We start from the raw sequence: 20,514 nt of genomic DNA on the forward strand, positions 1-20,514 counted from the left end.
CATCCAAAGCTAAGTTCCAAGCATTCCAATTCACCGATTCAACTCCAATTCAACACAATTTCAATATGATCCATACAATTCACCACAATTAACGTCAGAGTTCACAAAATTGGACAAACCACAAGGATTTATAGTTTTCTTACCTTATCCATTGATGATTGGGGTAAAATATAATAATTATCCAATGTTAGATTGTACCTAAACCACCGAAATCATCAAAATCCCTCAATACCCAAACTAAAAATGTGAAAAAGAGAGGAACAGAGAACTGGGTATGAAAATTAAAGGCCCATACCATTTTGTTGGATTAGAATTGAAGAGCTCGATGAGATGGACACGTGGCCGCAAACGGTGCGGCGATCGGAGCTCCACTTTGAAAGTTATGGAAGATTGAAGTTGGAGGTAATTTTCGGGGGTTAGGTTTTCTTTTTCAATCTCTCTTCTCCCCTCCCCCTCATGAGTTATGAAGGGAAGATGGCCTATTTTCAATCTTATATATGCTAGGCTTTGGGCCCAAAACAGGTTCAGTCCAATCGATTTAGTCCGTTTGCCTAATTTTGGACTAAAATCTTTAAAATTATTATTAAAATTCGTATTTTAAATATTTTTACTCTTTTAACTTATCAAATTTAATTTTTTAATTTCTTTGAATAATAATTAATTTATTGATTAATTATCCAGGACTTACAGCAATCACCAATAATTCCAAATAGGAGAAGATGCTTACCAGTTCATTGGAGAGCTCCCTCACCCAGATGGACCAAAATCAATGTTGACGCGGCATTCACCCAGAGCTCCAACTCTGGTACAGTGGCGATGATCATTCGAGACAGTATGGGTGCGATTCAGGGCGGTGTTGCCTCTACAATCAAATCACATTCGAGCATCATGGCAGACAATATGGAGATAGAAAGAGTTCTTATAGAGTCTGATTGTTTACCTTTGGTTGAGGCAATCAAGTCGAGTTCCAACATCTGGAAAATAGACGCCGTGCTTTAGGATATACGAGATTGCAGAACAAAACTCCCCAATTGTAGCATCACATGGACTCCAAAGACAGGGAATGAACTTGCACAGACAATTGAAAAATTTAAGAGTCAAAATCAACTATCCCTCAACTGGACCCTCAATCCCTCACCCCAGGTAGCATAACTCATTAGGAAGGAGAAGATTAGGCTGCGTTTGGTTTGTGTATGTATTAAGACATAGACATTGAGACATAGACACTTGAGACATAGACATAAAATATTTGTGTTTGTGTATAGTGTTTGGATATAATAGACATGACATTAAGATAGTGTCTAATAATGTGTTTGTTATTAAAGAACAAGACACTACATAATTAATAAAAGACCATTTTCTCCTTATAATTTAAATTAAAAATTAAATAATTAAATAATTAAAAAAAACCTACTTCAGGAACTCCAAATTGGCTTCGAGGGTTTCTCCCCCTCACCCCTACCCCCAAAAATCTCTCTTCTGGCCTCCTCCTTGTTCGTCGTTGGGTGGATCTTCTATGGGCGCATCTCTGTGTAGTTCTATTCCTCCTTCTTTTTCTTCTTCTTCTTTTCCTCCTTCTTTTTCTTCTTTTTCTTCCTCCTCTTAATTGTTGGGCGTGTGTTTGCAGGTCCATTTAGCCAGCGGTACTCACAGAGCATTGCTCATCGATGGAAAGCGCTGTATGTTGATATTTGGTTTTATTCATTACCGTTGAAATACTCCGGAGGTGCCACTCTCTTTCTCTAAATTCATATCAATGTTTTTTTGTTATTTTCTACAGAGCATATGATGAGTTCTTGGTACCATGAAAGTGAATTAGTTACAAAGTTAATAATTTCTCATTGCTTCTCAAAGTGTAATGGATATAAAATTATCCTGACAAGGGTTGAAAACTTAAAATGCTATTACATCTTATATGACCCATTTAGGGTGGATACTACAAAATTCAATAAGATTTTTTTACAATTAGCTGAAATTCATTACAAATAATGTTCAAAATTAATTAACTTCTGTACTCATATGAGTTCTTTAAGCATATAACTCTTATTTTATATATACGTGTGAGTGTGATCCTTGCCACTATCCCATTTTTGAAGATTAATATAGTCCCAGAAGCATTCCAAGGACCATTAACCAATAATCTGGCAAGGTAACCTATTTAATTTCATAGGAGATTACAATCTTCAAACGGTACAATTTTATATATATGGCAAAGTGATCCTTACATCAATAGTAAAAATTAAACTTAACTTCTTACAATCATCTTTGTAACAAGCTAGGTTGATTTTGAATTCAAGGCCCAAGTTATTGTGTACTGCTGGGAGTATCTACAAGGCTCCACCACTAATGGTGAAGACAGTGTTGACATCTGAAGAATCAAAGGGTGACATGAAAAGTGGAAGAGGGAAGAGATTGGATGAAGAGGGAAATTGCAGGCTGGTTGGTGTGGCAAAAGTTGATCTGTTGATGATTTTCTCATGAATTCTTTCATTGCCCTTCCAACTTGAGTGCCTTGCTGCCCTCAATGCTGTGATATCAATTTCTGCCTCATCTTAAAGAAGAGATCATCGTCACACTTTGGACGTTGTTGAAACCTATTTTAATTCATTTCATAATCCAAGTTAAAAATATTGAGTAAAGGCTTCAGTGAATTGATCATACTATTAGTAAAGAAATTGCTTTATCTTTATAAAGTACTAAAGATAATTGAACTTTATCTTTTTCTTTTGTTATTGGATTTTTTAGTTGTGAACTGTTCAATTTGTTGTATTACATTTATATCATTTCAGATAAACATGACTTTAAGAATGCATAAGGAGCAAACAAAGGAAAAAAATCTCAAGGAATAAAGCTACAAGAGGATAAAACAAAGTACTAGTATCTTATGATGGCTGTTGGGATATTAATAGACTTTGAAAGTTGTATTTTTCTTTTGTGATATTTGGCTTTGTATTTTTACAATGAATCATGACAAACAATAGCATAAGACTTATATTGGTATAGCTTTAGTAAATACACAATTGATTGCTGGGTCCTTCATTTGTAATGAAATTATATGAATTGAAAATTCAATGAAAAGTTGTTTCTTTGATGTTTATTTTGGTTTGCTCTGCTTCTTTTTTTAGTTAATAGTATTTGGAGTATATCTTGTATGATTTGCACAAATATGTAAGTGCAGAATTTAAGAATTCAGGTTATAAACATCAACACAGGATTAAGAAAACACAAGTTGTAAGCAAGACTTGATTCCAAATCTGCAGAAGTGCATAAATTTTTGAGACAAAATTATACAATACAATTAATATTCACGTGATAAATAAATTAAGTGCAGAAGATTAACATAAATAATACAGAATTCAATGGAATTTTGCATTTTTGCACAAATATGAGACAAAATTGCACAATACAAATAACACTCACCTAATAAATAATTTAAGTGCAGAAAATTAATATACATAATGAAGAATTCAATAGAATTGGTAGGATTACACAATTTTAAGTGCAAATTGCACAACACAATAAACATTCACCTAATGGATAACTTAGTTGCATAATAGCAGAAAATCAACACAGAAAACTAGACAATATGAATAAAATTCTGGTCATGCATAAAAGAGTTGCAAACTAGTTAGTGTACTTCACTTGATTAGCATCCGAAAAAACAACATAACATTAAAAAGTCTAATAAGTTCTAGCAAAATACACATAATAAGTTAACAACTAAGACCACCAACATCACCAACAATAGCTAAAAATTGTCCATTATATCTCGTGCGAATGCTGCCCTTTCCTCGTCCAAACTCCAAAAGGTTGCCTTCAATTCTGGATTTTGCACGATCTCCATTGTGTCGAAACCAAGACTCTTCAACGTTCGGCCAAGATTCACTTGCTCATTAACCCCAGACATTGCATTGGCTAGTACTGCACATGCTTTCCTTGATCCTCAACCGCAGCCTTAAAAGTTTCAGCCAAGTTTGATAGGATTGCAGCATCGTTGCTTTTTTTAGTTGGAGTTTGACGTACTTGATTTCTCTCACTTTATGAAGCAAAAGAGGTCGAAAAGGTGTTGGGTAGTTCGCTCTCGGCAGCTGCTAAATCTTCTATGTCAATATCGTCTCCGCCTAAACCCAAGCCACCAGATGTGGCCGCAGCAAATGTAGAGCCCGGTGTGACATCTTCTTCAGCATCTTTTCCACTACATGCATCAAGACCGGTAGCTCTATCTTTGCCAAAAATGCTCCCAAGACGTTCAAACAACGGAAATGGCTTGCCTGGAGTGTAAAACGTAACATTGCGACCCTATACAACATAAAACAAAGTATACATTATAAATTCATATACGTACAATTACATGAAAATTAAAAAGTACTTGTAAGAAGAATGATTAAATGTTCAAAAATGCACACATTTTCCCATGCTTCTAATACTTGTTTACTATCCACTTCAACACACATCTTTTCAGAATTCCACCCAAAACCACTACAACTCAACATCTCAGCCACAAACATATATTTTTCTTTGAGGCGCTTGTGTTTATTTCTAATGTGCTTTACAGTGAGACCATATCCAGGAAACTTCTCATTTATTTTGGCCGCCAGCTTTTGAAATGCCACTGGTTTAAATTGACTGGCATCTGCCCTCTTGCTTTCAACAACCAATTCCTCCATGAAAACCACAAATTGTTCAGTTTCTTCTTCAGTCCATTGGCGGGGTATAGAGGGCATTTGCTGCTAGATAATATTTATGCACAATAACAAATAAAGTAAATCATGGCAGCAGAATTACTATCAAAATTAGAGTTCAATGGTAGTAAAATTATCTTGTTTAATTAAAACAAACACTTGTCTAATTATATGCTTAATTAGAATACAAGTTATAAATCCGAATTGGCAAATACATATTGCACAAAGAAAAAAACTCAAATAAATTCAAATACAAATAGTCTAGGACAATTGCATACATAACAAAACTTGTAAAGATAAAAACTCTACACGCCACGTTCTCCTCTCCATATTTGCCACATCTCGGTTGCTAGGTCTTCACGCCATTGAGTCCACTCATGGCTACTTTTCACAACATCAATTGTATCAGCTTCATCAACTATAGTATCATCTCCTACGTGTATATGTTCTGATAAAAGAGTTGCATATTCTTTAGGATCAACATCCATATTCATACGAATAAAATTTTGTAACAAACAACAAGCAATAATAATGTGGCTTTGAATCCTAATAGGATAGAACGAGGGACTTCGTAGAATTGCCCATCTTTTCTTAAGCAACCCAAAACATCGCTCAATCACATTTTTAGCCGAAGAGTGCTTCTTATTAAATAACTCTAGATGATTTTGTGGTGCCCGATGACCTTGAACACACTCATTCACATAATAGCAGACATTTTTATAAGGAGATAAAAGTCCTCTCCCATTAGTATAACTAGCATCCACTAAGTAATAACACCCTAAAATGAAAGGATGGAAAAATATAAGAAATAGATTGTAATTCTCATAATAAATAGTTATTATTCTTTTCAAAAGATTGATTTAGACATACCAACAGGTATTTTCAAGCCATTACGTCGAGTAATAGCATCCCTAAGTATCCGTGAATCAGATGCCAATCCTTCCCAACCGCTAAGGACATAGACGAAATTCATGTTCCGATTGCAAACTCCTAAGACATTGGTGGATATTCTATATTTTTTGTCCGATATCTAAATTTGTCACTCTTCGGGACTGTAACATCTATGTAAGTTCCATCTAATGCTCCTAGACAACTCTATCAAATGTAAAAAAAAAAGTTATTACACGCAGAATTAACTTGACCAATAAAAATTGGAGCTATATACATGACCTACCTTGAACCATTTCCATCTGGGATCTACACAATCTTCTGGTACAGGGTCTGCCTTTGCAAATAAGATACTTTGGACATGCAAAATCGAACACAATACCTTGTGAAAATACCTACTAATAATTTCACCAGACCTATAGAACCTAACTTGTAAGCTGCGATTTTTCGTATGGTGAGCTAATATGATTAAGAAAGTAGCTACTTGCTCGCCTATGCCAACATGACCATCTTCGTCTAATCCACCTTGAATTTGTAGCAATTCACATAAAGTTACAAATGCATTTAAACTCATTCTTAACTCCCATATGCAATTTCTATCTCCACCCTCCCCAATGATATTATCTAATGTATCTCGCCTTAATGGCAGTGTGTTCACTCTTCGACCAATCGAAGAATGACACTGCCTTCTATTCCTAATATACATATATAAAGTAACTAAAAATAGCAGCATTACGTATCAAATTGCATTCTCAAAATCCAATAATATCCAACACATAGATTAATTTGTTCAGAACGATCCATCATCACTTCCTAAAAAACAATAACAAGTAAATACATAAATGAAGAACTCTAATAATTTGTACGAATAGAAAAAACGCTCAATTAAACTAAAAATAAGAAAGACACTCATTACATAAGCATATGTAATTTTATTAAGTAGCAATGAACAAAATAAAAAAAAATATGATTGAAATCTAATTAAATACATATCAATAAAAATATCAGCTAAAAATAATTAAGAGTTTTAATATATAATTTTATTAAGTAAAAGAAAGGAAATAATACTTTGAGATAGGTGATTGATAATTTTCTAAGACAAAATTAACTATGACTACTATCACAATGAAAAAAGATCCAAACTTGTAAATTAACATGTTAATTTCTACAAACAATTATCATCCAACTTATTCAATTTCTACAACACATAATACAAACAATTTGATCAACAACTTAGTAAGCATATTAATAAGTAATTTTATAGACACAATACAAATAAATTGCCCTCTTTAAATTAGACACATGGCTTTTTCCATTATTTTTCCTCTTCGATTAGGGAAAATAACTTATCAAACTTCAAAATGCTTTGAAACAACCACCACCAAAATTATCCATTGTCTATTGAAGAATTCAGATGAAAATAAAATGAGTAATTATAAAGAATTTCTGAGTGTACCTATAATTCGATCAGCCATATACTCAAATACTAGAATAGCACTCAATCAATAATAACACATCTTATCAATAATCAAAATTAAAAAAAATATATATCACAAGAGAAAAATACCAGAGGCAACAAGGCAAAGCACAGCTAGGAGGAGGCTAATGCAACTGCGGGATGGAGGGGCAAAGGCGGTGGAGTAGCAACACAAGCTCACCGCGACCGGAGCACACCACGCAATAATCAGTGAGGAGAGTCGGCGGGAAACGGAGACGATGTGCGGCGGTGGTACAACTTCAATGGTGCAGGACAATTGCAAAAGAAATCACTGGTTAGGGTTTATAACAAAAAAGGGAGATATTTGAAATTTCAGAAAATGAATGAGAATAAAATAGTCTAAAAAAAAGAATACAGATCCGTGTCGATCACTAAAAATCTGTGTCTCACCATTTTACTGAGACATAAAATACATGTATTTTGTGTATATTTGTATGTCGATCACCATACATGTATATTTGTCTATTATTTTGACAAGACACGGACATCAAACAAACGGGGCCTTAGAGTCGTACGATGCAATCATCAGCAACATCCCCCGTTACAGATACTAGTCCAATAGTGCTGGGTTTCACAGCTACCTTGATACATAATGATAACCTCCTATACGGAGAGGCTTTTCAAATTAAGCAGGTGTGGAGGACAAGAATAAGAATTATAGTAATGGGAGAAGCATAGTGGTTAGCCATTGGAGCTTGTCTCAATTTTTGTCGCGGCAGGAACGGGTCTCATTTTGCATTTATCATATCCCTTGCAAGCGTCGAAGAGACTTCCGGTCAAGCAGTTCTGAGTTGTCTAAAGACTTCAACAATGCAGAAAACATTAGCGCATCAAAAATTCTCTCTCAACTCTCTCGTGACAGCTACTTTGTTGAGTTTGTTCTCCATCTTTCCAATGCTTTATTTTGTTTTAATTGCCAGTAGTTGTTGATTAGTGCTATTAGGTGCAGGGAATTAAAACCCATTCTAGTTGTATTCCTTAGCTAAGTTGTTGTCTTTGTGGTGTAGGTTGGGCTTTGTCCTAACCCACAACCAAGTCCAAAAAAAAAGTTCAATCACTAACAAATTCAACAAGAAAAAAATTTAGCTAAATAATTATTTGAGCAACACAGCAATAAATTAAAAATTCAATGATGATAATTAATAACAAATTTATCTCAATAATAATTTTCAACAAAAAAACCTAGCTCAATTATATTTTTAGCTACAAATTTTAGCAACAAATTAGGTAACAGATTTATGTCAATGTTGATTTTCAGCATTAAAAACACTAGTTCAATGATATTTTTAGCAACAAATTTAAGCAATAAATTCAACTTTCAGCAAAAAAATCAAAGTACAGTGATGAATTACAGCAACAAAACAGAAACAAAAGGACAACTTTTCCATCCCTCACAATATCTACCCTCCGGCGCTAATGTATAATGGAAACACTACTTTTCCATCCCTTATAATCATCTGCTATTCTGGTTTGTGGGTTGGGCCGTTGCCGAACGCCCGAACCCATAAAAATGACAAAAAAAAAAGCGTTATTCGAGGTAAGTTGAAGCCTTGAAGGTGTATGCGTCTTCAACTGAGAGAATAGTCAACACACAACAGTTATTACTTATTAGGTGAAATTAACCAAAAATAGATAAAACAATAAGAGACAAATTTATAAATTTGTTTGATAACAAGTAGCCAAGTAGGTGAGCCTCCATGACTGTGCCGGTTTTCAGTTATGATGAGCTGGCATGAACAAATTGTGATGATTATGATTGGCACAACTAATAAGATACTAGCTACAATCACATGCAAAATAAGTACCTTAGACTGACATGATCACTTTACTTCCTACATATTTATAGATTGATCATTTGACCTTAGTCCAACAACAAACGCATTGGACTAAGCAAGTGATGATTCTGGTTATCAATGTGGCCTACGCACTCATCAATTCATGTCTGGATTGCTTTTGTACCTGTACTAAACTCCATCTAACCGATGCTTAGAGCTTTCCTTAACTTGTATAGCTTATATGCCTTCTTAGTGTACCCAACTAATCTTTTATCCCATACCTGCCAAATACAAGCACCTATACATATACATAGCCAAGTCTAACCAAGCTCATAGTTATATCGAATTATCGATTCAAACCAATAATTAAGATTTGGATTACAATTGCGTAACATTTTTATACAGGGAGAAAGTAAGAGGTAAACAATAAAACCCTGAAAGTGCTAATCTCCATAATACAGTTAATTTAGTATTTTCTTCGCTAAGCATGGTAAACGAAACTTGTATCACACAACATACTGAATAGTGAATACATTAACTTCAAGAATGGCGACTGAGATAAATTATTACGTCTAAATAATATAATTAAAAAAAAAAATTGGAAAGCAAGAAGCTAAGCATGAGTTGAATCTGGTGGAAGAAGTGCAGTAACATTAGTGATCCTGACTATATCCTGGCGAAATGTATGTACATAGTTCGATTTCTATAAGCTTTTCCTATGAAATGCATTCTTGAGGCCACTCATCAACCTCTGCCTAAGTGATTTCGTCATCCTTGGAGTCCCACTCTCCCCATCATACATTAGCGCCGACGACGACACTGACCCCCTTCCACCTCTCCCTATTTTTCTCTCCTCCGCCGCAGCCGGCATAACGTGGAAACTCGCCGAACGCTCTGAGTTCAGGGCATTCAACTTCCGCTCCTGCTGCTCCGCATCGGCGGCATGATGGTCCAGCAGAATCTTCCTCATCCCATTAAGCTCCTTCTCCAGGCTCTGAATCCGAGAGCACGTCGAATCCATCGCCTCCTTCAGCTGAGCCGTCTGACGCCGAGCCGAGTCACGCCGCAGAATATCCCCTAGTGATTCTCGCTCATCTTGTTGGTTCCCGCCGGAAGCAGCAGCCGCCACCGCAATAGAGCGGCGCGTGTTGAGATGCTCCACCAGCATCGCTCGCACTATGAACCTCAAAGGCACTCTCGGATTCTGAACACACTCCATCAACACAGGCGGCGATAGCTTCGTACAATCTATCGAATTGCACAACTGAGATTTCTGTTCCTCAGTAAGTTTCCCGTTCTTGTTTTCCTTCATAGAACAGTAATCAATTTAATGAATTAATTTTTAATGGAAAAATAAACACGTGACGTGACGTGACGTGGCGCACCTTGAAATAAAGATCAATCATCCTGTAGAGAACGTCGTGGTGGGGAAGGCGCGCATTGATGGAATCAACGACAGATTGAAAATCCTGAGGGCGAATCTCTACGACGACGTTTAAGCAAGTTGCATCGATGTCGTGACCATCGTAGTCATCCCAAACCAGCGCTTCAATGCACCTGCTTACAAGCGACGCCGTCGTTTCGGCCTCGGGAAGCAGAGCCATGCAGGACCGCAGAACCACCGATGCGTACTCTTGGTCAATACCAACGATTCTGTTGAAGTAGGATTCCGCCACGTGGCAGAGATTCTCCCCGTCGTAGCCTCTGGAATCCGTCATGCCGAGCAGCCCCGCCGCCGTCCTGATGGCGGCGACGTTATTGGGCGTGAGGTGGACTCTGCTGCTGTAACAGAATTCTGCGATGGCGGCGAAGGTGTGGGGCGTTATGTTTAACGGCGGGGAGAGTGTGAATTCGGTGAGGTTCGTTAGGTGGCGTTTGAGATAGGAGCTCCGTGAAATGATGCGATCCTGAAAGGGAGAGGTGTGTGATGACGCGTCATTTCATTTACACAAGGGAACAAATAAACAAACAAAATTAGAAAAGTGAAGCACATTCTTTTATGTCATCAAATCAAATAAAGGGAACGTCCCCTCTTTGCCGGAATTCAAAAGCAGAGAGAAAGAGCCTTAAAGCTCTGCTTTGCCAGAAAAGCCTATCCGACAAAACCAGAGCATCGTTAAATGTGGCTTTGCTAATAAGAATTTTTGTAATTACTATTTTGGCAATGTTCATGGGGTATGAAATTGAGCACCCTATAAATTTAGGAGTTGAATACTGTGAGGATTAAGAAAGAGTAGTGATAGAATGACCTTTTTTTTTTTTGGTATTGGTTGGGTAATAACAGCGAGACCTTTGTTGTGAGTGAAGAACAAGAAAACGACACCTCTGGTGGGGTTACTGATGTGTTCTTTTAAGCACAGGAATAGGACAAATTTGGGTACTGAGTGTGAGTGATCCTAATCGAGGAGAATTTAAAACTATTGAAAGCCAACTGTAAAAGTGGATCAAGCTGTTCCAGCTGAATAAGAAATCATCCCACATGTTTTGCATTGATACAAGCTAGCAATGCGTGGTAAATAACTAAATATGAATGCTGAGAACAATTACAATGTATAGGAGGAAAGAGAAAAGAGAGAGGGGGGGGGGGGGTTAGATAGATAGATTTCACGAATCCTGTATGGTAGGGTAGGTCACACAACTTATTAATGGGAATCCCACTGCTACTTGCAGTACAACGGTTAATCACGTCATATTCTATAAACCGAAACAAAATTAGATTTTTCTCCACTGTCTCCCTCAAGTAATCAAAGTCGTGTTTTCACATTATTATCAATCACAAATTTAGAATTTTCAGGGTTGCTATACGTTGCATTAATGTCATTACTGCAATTGCAGCCAAAGTAGCTGCAATTATTTTCCCCTCTTAATATAAAAAGTTACACATCAAGCTACAATGCAACGGTAAACTAAGGCATTAACACTAATAAACGTAACCAAAAGAAAAAGCATCGACTGAATTTGAATCAAAATGCAAGGAGTTATTAACAAACCTTGTGTAGGCGAAAGCAGGTTCCTTGAACACGTAACAGGAGGTCCGTTTGATGGCCAGAAGACAGAGACCTGAACCGAATCGATAATTTTGCTTAGAGAGAATATATATAACGGAAAAAGGAAAAGAGAAAGAAATAATTATAACGATGTAATTATTACCAGGCGCTGATAGTTGAGTGAAGGAGTGGGGGAGAAGAGGAGAAGGAGGGTGGAGAGAGAGAGGGGGAAGAGGAGGTGGAAGAGAACTCGGGTTCTTCCTCATAGATGGTGTCGATAACACCGAACTGGTGGTTCCACCCGTTACTCATCTATCTAACTATCTTCCTTCTTCCCAAAGATCCTAACGCGCTTTTCAGGGCACACTCAATGCTTCCACTGCTATTTTCATGACCGTATAGGTGTATCAGTATGCTTCTTTGGGAGCTCATAAATATTGGTTCAGGGAAGGCTATTAATGGCACATGTGATTTTGATGACTCATAAATGCCTCTCTTTAATTTCGCCCTTCCCTTCCCTTTCTCTCCTTTTATTTCTTTTTCTACACTACAACCAGTAGTAATAGTCCTGGTAATATATTTTTACACTCATCTCATAATCAAGTCCTCAATATTTTAATCTGTTTTCCAAAATCGGAACAAATCAGATTTTGCATTTATATAAATGGATGGATTTGGGTTTATATGGCCATGTGGCATACCAACCAAGTAATGGACGGCCTAGTTTTTCCTACCATGTGATGTCAACAGTAGCTAACAATCAAAATTGAGTAACCAAAGAAGGACAACAATTTCCTCTCTCTTATAAAATCCAGTAATGCACATGCACTCCAAGCGGTTCTGCATTCTAAAGAAGTAAAGAACAGAATTAACAAATTTATCAACGTAAGATCGAAGACAAAAGCACACACGCTAACCCCATATTTATCATTCATTTATTTTTCCTCTTTCGTGAATTTACCAATCCAAATAATGCGTTACACACTTCTTACTTATTTGCTCAATTTCCATACCTCAAACTTCTGCAAGGTAATAATTATTTTTCCTTAGTCAAAACAATCTCAATTTTTTTTTTACGGTATAAGAATTTCCAACTTTTTTATTTTGGTTATATTTTTATTTTGGTCATATTTTTATTTTTTGGTTATTTGCATTTCAATGTTTTTGGACATTTTTGTCATGGGGAATTTCAGACATTTAAATACCAAATTCGTTTTCCTTTGGGATAAAAGTTAATTATTAAGCCCATTAGGCTGTTAGCCCAATAGGCCCAAGATACGGTCAATTTGGAAATTTGGTCCAATAGGCCCAATACCTGGTAAAAAAAGGACTCTGAAACCCTAGTTTTGAGCTTTTCATATATACACCCTTGCATTGCCGTCACATAGCGAGAGAGAGAAGAGAAACCAAAACCCTTCACATTTCTCAGCACACCAGAGAGTGTAAGTAACAGAGCCAAAATGAAGTACAATCCTAGGGTTTCAAGCAGCCGTAGGAAGAGCCGCAAGGCTCACTTCACTGCTCCGTCCAGCGTCCGCCGCGTTCTTATGAGCGCCCCCCTCTCCACCGATCTCCGATCGAAGTACAACGTGCGCTCCATGCCGATCCGTAAAGACGATGAGGTGCAGGTGGTTAGGGGAACCTACAAGGGCCGCGAAGGGAAGGTGGTTCAGGTTTACCGTCGCAAATGGGTGATCCACATCGAGCGCATCACACGCGAGAAGGTTAACGGATCCACCGTGAACGTCGGAATCCACCCATCGAAGGTGGTGATTACAAAGCTCCGATTGGACAAGGACAGGAAGTCGCTTCTTGACCGCAAGGCTAAGGGTCGTGCTGCCGCTGATAAGGAAAAGGGTACCAAGTTCGCTCCTGAGGATATCATGCAGACCGTTGATTAGTTTGTTCACATTTTCATTTTTCTATATACTGCTACTTAGTTTGTTTCTGCTGTTAGTGTTGTTTCGTATTTTAAAGCTTTAACTATTTTTGGTCGCTAGTTTTTTTTGGAGGGTCTGGATCTGAACAAATCGTGGGATTTTGAGGACTATTATGTTTTGCTTATTTATTGAAATGCTTGACATTATTGCTGATAATGTTTCTTGGGTTTGTTTATTCTGGCTTGGTATAAGCATTGCTATGGTGGCTTGAAGTGCCTGCTCTATAGTGTGCTACTGTCTATATCTCTTGTTTGCTTTTACGGAAGCATAAACCTTTATAGGTGGCACGTAGTTACCCTCCAGGCAGCTGGATTTGAATGTAATTTGGATAGGAATAGAGAGATGGAGACACTAGTACACTTCTCTAGCACCTTGATTACATGCCTCTGTTCAAGTTAAGGGTAGACTCATTATATGATTCCACTATGATGTCATTTTGTGGCTCCTTCACCCTCTCTAGAAAATTGGACTCGGTAAAGTTAAGATGATTCACTTTCAGAAATGCTCCAACCTTGAGAGCTTCTGTGAATAGACTAATAGAGGGATAATTTTACTGTTTTAGTTGTGTACTTGTGTTCTTTACTTGTGTTCTTCAATGTGTGATTGAGGATGTGTCCCAAAGTATGGGAATTAAATAAGTTGTGGCCTAATTTCATTATTTGAGGGAAGTTACTTAATTTGCACCACTCCATCTTCACAAACAGCTCCACACACGGTAACCATAGAACCCACTACTCCCATTTCTCACATCAATCTTCTTCCTCTTCTATTTGCTTTATAAGGTAATAGTCTGATAGAGGTCTCTAAACCGCCCATCGGATCGAATAGCATTTTTCTCTCGTCATAGTTCGTACTTTTTGCATGCTCAGTGTATATAATATTTGATTGATTGATGAACAACGGGACTGAACGCTTGAAACAACAGAAAAGAACTAAGCATGTTAAGTGTGTTATGGTTGGCGATGATGGAATTTGAGATGCATATAGTTTGTTTCTTTTACAAGATTTTTCTTTTCAATGTGGTTTTGTAGGTACACTTTACTATTTTAGATAAGAAATCAGTTTGCATGACGAAAAAAAGACCATTAAGAGATAGGACTAAACAAATCCTCTTTTGTAAAATAAATCGTTCTCTCCATAAGTTTTGTTGGGTCAGAGGAATTTGTTTGTCAAAATTGAAATTTACCTTGTTAATGTCTAAAGGTCGGATATTAATGTTCTCGAGTAGATGACATGACAGATGACGCACATGGTAAGATATTTGCCTTTGATCTTGTCCCTCCTCCATAATATTTGAAGGTGAAAAGAAAAAAGAATATCGCTGTTAAAATTAAAGAGAAAAAAATAATGGCCAAGGGTAGATTTATCCTTTGCGCCTTTTGCTTATGTTATCTTGCATAAAATTAGATCGAGGCCATTACTTCAAAAATATAATTTTAACGTTTTTGGCTGCCATAAGTATCATGCTCTAGTTTCCATGTATCATGCTCTAGTTTCCATTTCCCAACTAAGATTGTGATCTCCCACTTCAAAATAATAATAATATTCGTATCACTGTATATTTTTTACACTTTTTATGGTATAAAAAAATAATGTTTTTTATTTTTTCTCAATTTCTATAATCATCTTTAATAACAAATATGAAAAATATAAAAAAATTGTATATAAAGATAGTGCATACAGAATTCCTATAATAATAATGGGAGAATAATAGGCCATTAACAGTAATCGTGTACTGTATGTGAAAACCGTGCCACCGATAACTATTGAAAGTACAGTTTTAGGGGAAAATGCATAATATAACTTCTCATAAGAAACAGGACTCCTGTATCTCAGAATGCCTTCTAGGCTTCTACAATATAAGAGGGAAACAAAATGTGAAACAAAAAGCAAATGGCGGGTACCAAGTTATTGAAATAATTTAGTCGTCAAGAACCCAGAAACACTCATCAGTGGCACTACTTATTCTGCCCTCACTTCAAGGGCCACCCCAAAAAAATTGAATCAAGTTTGGAATTCATACAATGCATTCTTGAATTAGAGAAGAAAACCCTCAAGGTTTGAGGGCAATTGCCAATCCAAACCTGGGTTTTTTATCTAGGGCCTTGGTATCAACCTCACCAGAAACAGTCAGCACTGACTTTGGTATGATCTCATGCTGCAGGAGGGCGCCAAGCTTTCCATGATTGTTAAGCCTTGCTTTGACCTGTGTAAGATGGTCAACAGCAAAAGAGCCTCCAACTGTGAAAGTGTTCTCATTTGTAGAGAACCTTCTAGTGATCTCTGCAACAGCTGAGCTCATCTTTAACAGGTCCAGATGATGGAGATATGATGCTTTGATGGTGTCACCCTTGTCACCACTGATTGGAAAGTGAAACTTGTTAAATGTTAACTTGGGGCGTTAAAACGGCATTGTTAAGAGATCTCAAACAAGACCATTTTTTTTTGACAGGCACAAGAAGCTTACAGGATTATCGAAGCAGATGAATCGGGTTTTGAGAAACTAATCCCAGCAGTGTACTTAGTAAAACGGCCTGAAGTAGTATCATAGCCTGCCTCACCACCAATCGCAATGCTTGGGGTACCAACAGTGGTAGAAACATCAATGATAGGGGATTGGTTCATTGCAATGGCTGTTGTCAAGGTAGCATGGTCATGGAAGTATTGAACCTCTAACTGCCAATGGCAAATCATACAAACTTCAGAAACAACATAAGCTATTCATTTGGGACAAATTTTACAAGCCAGAAGATGTATATACCTTGCCAGAATTATAATCAGGCAGCTTAACTGAAGCAATAGTCTTGGTGGACGGAATAATGTCAGTAAATGTGAGTGTAGTAGAGATCTGACACAGAAGAGGGTAAACGAATAAGATGATGTATTCGATAATGGAACTATCACTGTATTATAATCTAAAAAAAAAAAATAAAGCAACCCACAATTGAGTCTGTGTCGACTTTGAGATCAACAAGAGTATTCCTATACTTATACTGTGCTGCAACATCCCCAACTGAGTGTCCACCTTTCTTCACGGCTGTTGAAGTAAGGGCCTAAGACAGAATCAAGAAGAAATCAGCTTACCAAAGTAGAAGATGCAGCAAGAGTTACACATTTAGAATGATGAACATTTAGCTCATTGTAACAATAACTAACTGAGAGAAAAACATGCAACTCTAAATAACTAAAAAATGATGTGTACAACCATTAATATACAAGGCTACAACTATTAATTTGATTGTAACTCCCACTTACTTTTACCTATCACACCTTCTCCACCTTCAGATTTATGTAGGAGTCTCAAATAGACACCAATAAATGCCAAAAATTCTAATTCTAAATAAGTGCGAAAAGACATACACAAGTATTCATGGATGCAACTGCAGTTAAGATTCTCCTTAGAACATCACCAAACATGTTCAGACAGAAGATCCTAAGAACAGTACACCTGTACACGACCACCCATCCAATAACTACATTTCTTATTTGTTTGATAGCATCAATAAACCTTGTCCGTACAACGGATTCTCTTAAATGCAATGCGGAATTCGAGTTAAATAATTTTTTGAAAGCAAATTCGTGATTCATTTGGGGGGAAAAAGTCAATACATGAGGAAAAGAAGCTTCTAAATTGGTAAAGGAGCATCGTCATTAACCTCATCATGCTAATACTATATTAACTATAACGCATTGCAAACGGTTCATAGATATAACGATGGATCTCAAACACAAATCCATCATCCCTCATATGTAATACTCCAATTAAGGTAACTAAATGAGAATAGATTGGGTGAAATACGAAAATCCGAAGAGCTTACCACTCCGGCGCCGCTGTAGGTGGAAACAGTGACTTTCTGATCGGAATTGTAGTCCTTAGTCAAAAGATCTACGATCAAAAACAACAAATGCAGATCTATTAAGTCTTTTGGTAGCTTCGAATCAAGAACGAAAAAAATTTGTTACAAGAGATGGAGACTCAGGTAAAAGAGATTGAGAAGAGAGTGAGAGAGCATAATGAGCTTTCACCTTTGGCTTTCTTGCCGATATCGGAGAAGAGTCCCGGTCCCTTGGTCATCTTCGATTTCGTAGCTTACGAAGAGAGAGAATGAGAGAAGGAGAGAGCGAGAGAGAGAGAGAGAGAGAGGGATCTTGATGCACTGAGCCACTGAGCTTCACGAACCAGGGTGTGGCGATGAAATGATAGCCTTTTTCTTTATTTTTTATTTGACAAAAAATAAATTTTCATCTGCATGTAATTTTTGAATAATTATTTAATTATTCGTATAAATTTTTTTAACAAAATGAATTGTTTGAATGTCATTTATAAGAAAATTATTTTTTTTATTCTTAACATGAATTATAATAAATTTAGATAATAATTTTATCAACTATTTAATAATTTAAAAATAATAAAAATTTAAGTATAATTAATTTGTAAAACTGATAATTAAAAGTTATTAAATAATAATTTAGTCAAATTTATTAAATTATTTAATAATTTTTAATTATTAACTTTATATAAAGTAAATTATATTGAGCTTTCATTTTTAAAAATATTTTTTATGAATTATTTTTTTAAAATATTAGAAATGCAAAATAATAAGGTATGGTACTAGCACCAAGTCTATGTGGATGGTTGAAGACTTGAAGTGGATCCGATCGATGATGTGCTGTGCAGAATCTTTCTTCTTTGATTCCGGTCGTTTTCAGCCGTTGATTTTTGAACGGGAATAAGATGCCTTTGGAGTAAAGTAGTGTAAAGTGTAAACCATCCATCCCTCGCACTTCCGTAGTATCTTTTTTTCTGATGGGCTGGTCCGTACAAATATTTAGGTTGAGTTTAATTAAATATATTAATCAGTTCACCAAAAAAAAAAAAAGATTAATCAAGTTTTTTTTTGAAAAAAAAATTAAATAATTAATATTTATATTAAAAATAATTTATAAATAAATTATTTTATATTTATAATTTTAAAAATATTTTATTTTAAAAAAATAATAATAAAAAGTTTTTTATTATAAAAAAATTTTCTTGTAAATTTTTTTACAAATATTTAAATAATTTTTTAAAAAATTATAATTTAATTTCAAAAATTATATCAAACATTAATATCATAATTTTTTATAAATTAAAAATAAAAAAATATTTATGGACCTATCCAAATATCTGAAAGAGCTTCTGTTTATTGGGTTGTTTTTGGAAAATTATTAACTAAGATATTAACACATCATAACCCAAAAATCTCATGCCCACATGGCCACACATGAACGTTCCAATGGTTTGATCTGTTTTCCTTTGGTCCATACGCTTCAACCAGTACTGCCAAAATGAGTTCAACTTGACCAAAAAAAAAAAAAAATTGACCAAAACCTGCGTAGATTGAGACTATGAAAACATCAACTAACCATTAATATTGTATTTTTCTATTCGTTTAAATTTTTGAGATGAATAATTTCAAGACATAGTATTAGAATTTTATGTTGAAAAGGTTTTGAGTTTGATTTTTGATAAACTAAAAAAAAAAAAAAAAAAAACGTTTTGTAAAAAGACAGTTACTTGCATTTGCGTTAGAATTGGTTGGTTTGTTGATTTGTTCTATAAATTAAGGTTTGGTAGTATTTGCCTTGAGTTTTTTTTGCTTGCAGATCATAGAGATATAATCGACCCAAATTTGCTAAAAATATGCCTAACACACCTAAAAAAGAATAAATAAATAAAAAATAAATCCAACTTTAGCTTCGCGACAAAAAAAAACCAAAAAAATAATATTCCATTTTAGCTTCAAAAACAATGAGGACTCATAAAGCTTCATTTTGATGTATTCGTCACTTCGTATTATTCATCTAAAAAGGGGCAAGTAAATGAGGTGAATCAGTAGGTTATAAAATTTGTCTTTTTTTTTTTTTTTACTATTTATCCTTGTTTTTATGTCCTAGACAAGTAGTTAGCCCATAAAACATTTAGTTGTAGAATTATTCGTGTTTGGAGACGGCCCAAAAGACTGAATTTTTGAGCGAAAAGGTCCGAGTCATTCTGCGCCCACCAAACACGTCTTGACGCGGTATGTTTATTTGTAATTTTTCTCTTCCGATGTCCTTTTACGCGTTTTCAATTGAAGATGCTTTTTCTTTTTCTTTACTTCTCAGGCACTGATTGATTGATGATATTATTATCATTTGTTACCAATTTAAGAATGAAAAAACGCGGTGATGGATTTAATATTAGAGGAGGAGGAGGAGTACCAGCAGCATAAAGGCATAAAACAATGCTGCGTCGTGTTCCACAACAATAAATAAAGTCCCACAACAATAAATAAAGTCCTTTAACTTGACAAAACGTTTAAATTAAAAAGACATAAAGTGGTGCTAGTGGTGTATTTTCGGCTTTCGCATAATTAAATCATAAATTAAAGCAAACCAAAATTTAGGTTAGTCGAATAGTCAATTCACTTATCCAGTTAAGGGGAATAGATCTTCTCCTGTAAAAAGAGATCACACGTTATTCTCTCAAATGTTAAAAAATTGGAGAGAATTCATTTTTTCATTTAAGCAGGTTCAAATTTTGTTTTATATATACAGTAATTTATTGATCAATGACAAACTCTTAAATAGAGTTTAAATTCACAATGAATTAATTCTTAATCTGTTAGATTGGAAAATACCATAAACAAAAAAAAAATCATAAATTAAAGCTGAAAATAAAAATTTAAAAGCTTAATTAAACTCTTTTTTAAAAAATAATTT

General features: G+C 35.5%; 4 protein-coding genes across 4 annotated transcripts; 1 reads left to right on the forward strand and 3 right to left on the reverse strand.

Moving 5' to 3' along the window:
- Window positions 1–4,987: 4,987 nt before the first annotated feature.
- On the reverse strand, window positions 4,988–6,276 carry LOC107640036 (uncharacterized). The gene is made up of 3 exons (XM_088486716.1): window positions 5,857–6,276; window positions 5,697–5,777; window positions 4,988–5,317 (listed from the first exon to the last, which is right to left on the reverse strand). Exons 1-3 carry the CDS (start codon window positions 6,274–6,276, stop codon window positions 4,988–4,990), a joined length of 831 nt encoding a protein of 276 aa, XP_088342842.1.
- Window positions 6,277–9,192: 2,916 nt separating this feature from the next.
- On the reverse strand, window positions 9,193–12,672 carry LOC107642700 (Phototropic-responsive NPH3 family protein). The gene is made up of 4 exons (XM_016346145.3): window positions 11,994–12,672; window positions 11,834–11,903; window positions 10,229–10,750; window positions 9,193–10,149 (listed from the first exon to the last, which is right to left on the reverse strand). The coding sequence occupies exons 1-4, from the start codon at window positions 12,140–12,142 to the stop codon at window positions 9,547–9,549; spliced, it is 1,344 nt and encodes a 447-aa protein (XP_016201631.1). The 5' UTR covers window positions 12,143–12,672; the 3' UTR covers window positions 9,193–9,546.
- A 523-nt stretch (window positions 12,673–13,195) lies between these two features.
- LOC107642701 (large ribosomal subunit protein uL24z) lies at window positions 13,196–13,926 on the forward strand. The gene has a single exon (XM_016346146.3). It carries the CDS (start codon window positions 13,291–13,293, stop codon window positions 13,729–13,731), a length of 441 nt encoding a protein of 146 aa, XP_016201632.3. The 5' UTR covers window positions 13,196–13,290; the 3' UTR covers window positions 13,732–13,926.
- A 1,622-nt stretch (window positions 13,927–15,548) lies between these two features.
- On the reverse strand, window positions 15,549–17,965 carry LOC107642702 (mitochondrial outer membrane protein porin 2). The gene is made up of 6 exons (XM_016346147.3): window positions 17,797–17,965; window positions 17,589–17,656; window positions 16,713–16,823; window positions 16,532–16,618; window positions 16,238–16,446; window positions 15,549–16,130 (listed from the first exon to the last, which is right to left on the reverse strand). The coding sequence occupies exons 1-6, from the start codon at window positions 17,843–17,845 to the stop codon at window positions 15,824–15,826; spliced, it is 831 nt and encodes a 276-aa protein (XP_016201633.1). The 5' UTR covers window positions 17,846–17,965; the 3' UTR covers window positions 15,549–15,823.
- Window positions 17,966–20,514: the final 2,549 nt, after the last annotated feature.

Source organism: Arachis ipaensis, chromosome B5 (assembly GCF_059453495.1).
Source record: "Arachis ipaensis isolate K30076 ecotype BB chromosome B5, ASM5945349v1, whole genome shotgun sequence".
NCBI classification, from domain to species: domain Eukaryota; kingdom Viridiplantae; phylum Streptophyta; class Magnoliopsida; order Fabales; family Fabaceae; genus Arachis; species Arachis ipaensis.

Coding starts and splice junctions, on each gene's coding strand:
- LOC107642701 (XM_016346146.3), top strand. CDS start 13,291: ATGAAGTACAATCCTAGGGTTTCAAGCAGCCGTAGGAAGAGCCGCAAG.
- LOC107640036 (XM_088486716.1), bottom strand. CDS start 6,276: ATGTATATTAGGAATAGAAGGCAGTGTCATTCTTCGATTGGTCGAAGA. Junction 5,778..5,856: donor CCAGATGGAAATGGTTCAAG/GTAGGTCATGTA, acceptor TACATTTGATAG/AGTTGTCTAGGAGCATTAGA. Junction 5,318..5,696: donor TTAGATATCGGACAAAAAAT/ATAGAATATCCA, acceptor AATAAGAAGCAC/TCTTCGGCTAAAAATGTGAT.
- LOC107642702 (XM_016346147.3), bottom strand. CDS start 17,845: ATGACCAAGGGACCGGGACTCTTCTCCGATATCGGCAAGAAAGCCAAA. Junction 17,657..17,796: donor TATCGGCAAGAAAGCCAAAG/GTGAAAGCTCAT, acceptor TTTTGATCGTAG/ATCTTTTGACTAAGGACTAC. Junction 16,131..16,237: donor TCATCTGCTTCGATAATCCT/GTAAGCTTCTTG, acceptor CTTTCCAATCAG/TGGTGACAAGGGTGACACCA.
- LOC107642700 (XM_016346145.3), bottom strand. CDS start 12,142: ATGAGTAACGGGTGGAACCACCAGTTCGGTGTTATCGACACCATCTAT. Junction 11,904..11,993: donor CACTCAACTATCAGCGCCTG/GTAATAATTACA, acceptor GATTCGGTTCAG/GTCTCTGTCTTCTGGCCATC. Junction 10,150..10,228: donor TGATTGATCTTTATTTCAAG/GTGCGCCACGTC, acceptor TGTTCTATGAAG/GAAAACAAGAACGGGAAACT.